Raw genomic sequence first — 6,000 nt, forward strand, 5'->3', positions numbered from 1 at the left:
GCCACCCCTCGGACTGGCCCAGCCAGGCTGCTCCTCCAGCTGGTGGAGCCTGCCAGCTGAAGGAGCAACCTGGTGGGGCGGGGTCGAGGGCGGGGGTTGGGGGGTGATTCTCTGGGGGGCTCCCCACGTGACCAGTTGGCACGTACCCAGGACATATGACCCCACATGTTCCCATGAGCACTCTGCCTCTGATCCAGGGCAAATGTCCTGATATGAAGATCCTGACAATGGTAGTGGTGTTCATGTTAATATTTACTAACACAAGAAAAAGTTTTGGTTTCTAGCAGGGCAGAAGAAAATCAACTACTCCATCTAAATAGGAAGAATTTTTTTAAAACTCCCTAAAACTGGAGATGGGGCTAAGCAGCCAAATAAAGGATCCAGTTAAAGTGATTTTACCAAAGCCACAGAAGGAATCTTTGGCTGAACATGGTACTGAAGATGACTCCCCTTGGTTCCAGTTCAGTGTTGTATTTAAAGAACTGCTGGACTTCTGTAGGTGAAAGCTAGGTTTTGGGTAAACTCAGGTGTTAGGGTACAGTGAAATCCTCATAGTCTCCAAAGTACACATGCATCGTTCCTCCAGATGCCTAGCAATCTACATTAATCAAGCAGAGAGAGTATAAACCATACAAGAATTCCCAGAACTGCAACGTGAAGCCATATTTATTTTGAACATTGTACCTGTCTGAATTATGGGTTAAAACATCAAAAATGGAGGATGGGAATGGGATGTTTGATCTGTGGCATTGTAGATTTACTTTTCAGAGGGGATAGAGTGGATCTTTGGTGCAATCAGGGGATCTGTCAGATTCCCAAAATTGTTGCTGTGTATTACAGGAGACATGGAAGTTCTACATTCTGATCTTTAAAAGTAAGGTGCTAACCTTCCTTCCTAAAGCACTTTAGACTGTGCATATGAGAGATGGTTTTTTTTGGGGGGGGGGGGGATAATGGGGAAAGAGTCCTATCCTTTCAAGCCAGATGCTCTGTTCAAAGGCCCAGTTTTGATCTTGGAATATTTTTGGCATGTTTTTGACCTTTCTGCTATAGACCTGCATGCGTCTGAGAGAAGGAACCAGCTTACTTCTTCCCCTCCATTGCTGTTCTGTATAACATGCAATTCTCATCCCCTTCACTTTGGCCTTGTGTTTCTTCCTTTCTTGGCAGTAGCTGAGGAGGCGATATCCCTTTGCACCTCCGTTATTCCCCTCCCCGGTGGAATGAGTACCTTGGAGGGACCTTTTAAGAGCTGAACTGGTTGAAAGCTGCCACTTGATTGCTTCCCTGGCTGTGCTGAGGGTTCTTATGAATGGTCCCTATTGTCCTTCTGCAAACGGAGAAGCTGAATTCAATTATAGAGAGCACAGTTGAAAGGAGGGAACGGAGCCAAGGCTGCACTGCCCTGGCTAGCTGTTTTTTTCTTCCTCCTACAATTTATATATAGAGGGGGAGAAGGGGGGGTGCCCCTGGATAGAGTACTTGGTTATTGGTTTATGGTGCTTTTTGGAAGCGAGGAACCACATCAAAAACATACAAGTCACAAGCCAAGGGCCTGGATTCAAGGGTTTCAGAAATCATAAAACTGTCAGATTCATCATAATTAAATAGTAATCATTGCCATTAATGTTTCAGGACCAAAATTATGCAACTGTCCATCATCTGTACCTATATGGTATTAGGTGATTATTATTCAAAAGGCATGAAATATAGAGGATGTGAATAGAAACAAAAAATTTACTACAGATCTATCAATCTGTAATTGATTCATTTCTACCCTCCACTCACACACCATCTAATTTAACCCGGCTGCTATCCATGCAGATCTGGCTCCTGACCTCCAGGTGGGGCATGGAGTTCTCCCAGGATTACAGATGATCTCTAGACTACGGTAATCAGTTCTTCTGAAGGAAATAGCAGCTTTGAAGGGCTGGCTTGCTCTTTGCCATCGTATCACAGCTGAGTTTCTTTCCTTTCCCTCCCCAAACTCCATCCTTTCCCGTCATCAGCCCCAAATCTCCAGGAATTTCTCAAGACAGAGTTGGCAACCCTGTGTGCTTAGTTAGTATGCAAGAGATCTGCATTCTGAATGGGTATTGCACTGGTACACCAGCTAAGCACATATGGCTGCTTTGTGTAGACAGGAGCTAAGCTTGAGCAAGGTCAAAATCCCATGGGGTAAGTTCTTTTAACTTGCCTAATCAAGTTTAAACCAGGTAGCAATGAGGTAACAATTCTCTCCTAATTTGTTTAGCCTTGTCATATTTTTTTTTTGTGGGGACCCATTTTTATGCTGACCAGTATTATTTCTTGTTTTTCCAGTTCCTTCTGTAATTGGCTGTGTTGCCCCGTACACACAAACACTCATTCAGACCTTTTTTGTCTCATTTAACTCTGAAACGTGCAACAAACATTGTACTTCCTATATTTCTAAGGAAGTGAATGCAGGAAGAGCCCCAGCAGGGTATGACTGGAAAGTACTTGCTAAGCAAAAGTATGGGTCTGTCTAATACCTGGTTGGAAGACCTCCAAGGAACCTTCCATATGCTACTGAGTTCTACAATGAAAACGCAGCAGTGCCGCTTTTGTGCATAAAACTAGAATAAACTAGAATAAAGCATTAATTTATTTGCCAAATAATCAGTTCCCTGTTACCAAAATGTTGATACATGCAGCTTTTTAAAATATTGAATTTAATAAAATATTGAATTTAATCACCTTCACCTCCCTTGAAAGTGACCAAAATAACTTTGGTGTGCAACCCCACTTAATTTGTTGTTATAGATTAAAAGTGGCTGTCACCAGCTAATCTGCTAAAAATGATTCTTGATTAATTTAGGGGTGACATGAATTGATGTGTGCAACGCTGGTGTGCACAGACATATGCCTGGGAAGTGTATAAGCATGAGAGCAACAGGGGTCCAAGACTGATCATAACACTAAGAGATACATACTTTTCAAACAATTCCTTTTTTAAACAGGGTGTCTGTAGCCATGCATTTGGGTTAAGCGTCAGCTTTCATTTCCAGGATCTGAGTTCACCTGTAGTCTCTTGTATTTTTGATGCAAAGAATGGCAGGCATATTAAGCACAGGATGAGAATGGGTGGGCTGCCTCACACACACACACACACACACACACACACACACACACCACACACACATACACACACACACACACACACACACACACACACCCTCTGTAAGTATTGGCCCTCCAAGCTGGTAGGCTTTTTTACATGCTTTAACCTTTCACTTAACTAGTTGAGTGGGTTTTCCGGGCTGTGTAGTCAAGGTCTGGTAGTTTTTGCTCCTAATGTTTCACCCACATCCATAGCTGGCATCTTCAGAGACATGTCATGGAAAGATGTGTTTCTTTCTGTGGCCAGATCTTACTATGCCATGTCTCTGAAGATGCAAGCCACAGATGCAGGCAAAACATTAGGAGCAAAAATTACCAGACCATAGCCCCACCGCCCAGAAAATCCACAACAGCCTGTTGATTCTGGCCAGGAAAGCCTTCAACAATGTATCTTCACTAAACACTAAAGCGGTCTTTCTATCTTACTCCGCAGGGAAGCGACAGTGAATATGAAGTGGATCAGAACCAGCAGAAAGCTCACTCCTTTGTCAACCATTACATCAGTGACCCTACTTACTACAACTCATGGAGGCGTCAACAGAAGGGCATATCCAGGGCTCAGGCTTACAGTTACACAGAGAGCGACTCTGGCGACCCCGACCAGTGCCCGATGTCCAACAGCACCAGCACTCAACAAGGCAGCCTCTTCCGACCGAAAACTAGTAGGACTCCAACACCACAAACTCCAGTCAATCCTCCCAGCCAGCAGAGCACCCTTTACCGACCCCCCAGTAGCCTTGCCCCTGGGTCCAGAGCCCCTATTGCTGGGTTTTCTTCTTTTGTTTGACATTTTTAAAAGAAGAAAAAGAGAAAAACGGTGAAGAAGAAGAAGAATGGATTTAACAACAACAACAATAATAATGGCAAACGTTTTGGTCCAGAATTATTATTTTTTCAGCGGTGATGGGAAGATCATACGGGAGACAAACAGTCCTAGTTGAGTTTGGAATCATTTGCTGCTGCTGCTTCTAGTATTGCACAGTGCTCAAAGGGATTACTGGTTTGCAAACACACGCCCAGAACAAGATAGGAGGCGAGCCTGTTCGTGGGCCTGGAGCGGAAGGAAGGAAGGCAACAGGGTAAAAAATGGGAGCCCCCAAAGCTAAGACAATGTTTGGCCTTTCTGACCACCTCTTTGCAGGTCACCCTTCTAAACAGAGAAAGGAATTGTGAATCGGCGTTTCTCAGAATACTTGTGTTGAGTTTGACTTTTTTTCCCCCTCCAGCCAAAGTTGTCCTCGGAAGGGAACTGGTGAGGGCTCCACAAGCTGTCAATATGAGCCAGCTTGGCTGCTGCAGCCAGTGCTCCAAGAAATTTGATGCAGCACTTGGCTAGTGTGATGTGCAAAACACTGGTCCGGGAGAACACGGGCCAGGCAGCAAACAGCTGGCCAACGAGGAAGGAAGACTCCGAACCTAGCCCACAGCAATTCTACATCAAGAGGCTTTGTGAACCAGTATAACACTGAAGAGAATCCCAGTCGCAGTAGCCATGTTAAGTGTTTTATTACTGTTTCTACAGGGCAAACAGCGCCTCCTCTCAGAACTAGTTTTACCTCGATTCTGCTCTTCCGCTACAGGTTGGAACTTTTGCAAAAGTTAGCCAAGCTGAATGGTGCTGATTAGAAAAACAGTGCGGTTTTCTTTTGTGCATTTTGAGGTGAGGTTAGGAAAGTGCATTTGTGGCAGTTGCAGGATTCACAGGAGGCAGCGTTCTGTCCTGGGGCAGAGAAACATTATCAGCATCACCTCACTGGAAAGTGCCTGCTCCCTACTTGGAGGGAGAGCTGAGCACACACAGCCAAACTAAGGCAGAAGCCACCCCACATGGTTGGTTGGAGAGTCTCTCAGCATCCTGAGTTGTTCTCAGTTCCTTTTGCCCCCTTCACTTCATTGGACAGGGAGAGAGGAAGGGGAGGGAGGAAGTCCCAATCCTATTCAAGTGCAATTTGAGGAGGTCTTCAGGGAAAAGATATAAACTTGATCTTTTAAATGCTGCACGGCCCCTTGGTGCTGGCTTTAGAATGGATAATTAGGGGGGCTTACTTATCCCTCGCTGCAGCATTTTTTTTTCTCTTCCTGCTATCCAAATTAAATGTTCTCTTCAGTTCTATAGAAAAGGAGAGTTTGTCCCCATTCCCCTTTTTATAGGTTACTTTTTTAAATTCCCCCAAAACATTAGTATGAGAGAGGGAGGTGGAATAGGGTGGGTGTTGATGAAGTGTTGCATTGAAAGGGGTAGCCTCTCTCTTTTTTCCTTTTTTTAAAAAAATTCTATGTTAGCACAAAGGTAAGGGGGATGACAGGTGGGAAGTTATTGTTTTTCGTCGGGGCCTAGCAGACTATACACAAACACACACAGAGTGCCTACTGAGTCCCCAGATCTGCTGTGGAGGCCATTTTCTTTTTCTAAGAAAGTCATGGTTTAGAGCAAAAAAGGGAGTTCAGAAATTGTGGGAGGAAGAAGGGGACCCACAAAACAATGAGCATCATGCTCTCAGTGGGTTAGCCTTTCTTTCCTGGGAGTGCTAAGAATCTATATCCATTTAATCCTCTCACCTCACCCATGCCTTTATTTGCACATCGTTTTCAGAGCCTGGTTACAAAGAACTGAGCCTGGCACATAGGGTCCTTTTAATAAAGAGTCAAAATGCAAATTTGAACCGCTTTTGAGAGTTTTATTCTGTTTCTTGCATGACTTGTCTTGTGATGACTGTCAGTTAATTTATAAATTATATTACAACACACTCCTTTTTATTAGCATAAATATTCCAAACATCCAAACACTTAAAACTCACAGCACCAATTGTGCAAGTATGTACGCTGGTTATTAAGTGAGTTAAATGACTGGATCAGTGG

General features: G+C 44.1%; 1 protein-coding gene across 3 annotated transcripts in view; it reads left to right on the plus strand.

The window, feature by feature from the left end:
* Positions 1-5,798, plus strand: part of SDK2 (sidekick cell adhesion molecule 2) — a 409,110-nt gene extending 403,312 nt beyond the window's left edge. For all 3 annotated transcript variants that reach the window (XM_048488576.1, XM_048488577.1, XM_048488578.1), the window contains exon 45: positions 3,575-5,798. In XM_048488576.1, the coding sequence (XP_048344533.1) occupies positions 3,575-3,928 (354 nt within the window). In that variant the 3' untranslated portion in view covers positions 3,929-5,798. The remainder of the gene's footprint in view (positions 1-3,574) is intronic.
* Positions 5,799-6,000: the final 202 nt, after the last annotated feature.

The sequence above is a fragment of the Sphaerodactylus townsendi genome, linkage group LG03 (genome assembly GCF_021028975.2).
Source record: "Sphaerodactylus townsendi isolate TG3544 linkage group LG03, MPM_Stown_v2.3, whole genome shotgun sequence".
In the NCBI taxonomy this organism is placed as follows: domain Eukaryota; kingdom Metazoa; phylum Chordata; class Lepidosauria; order Squamata; family Sphaerodactylidae; genus Sphaerodactylus; species Sphaerodactylus townsendi.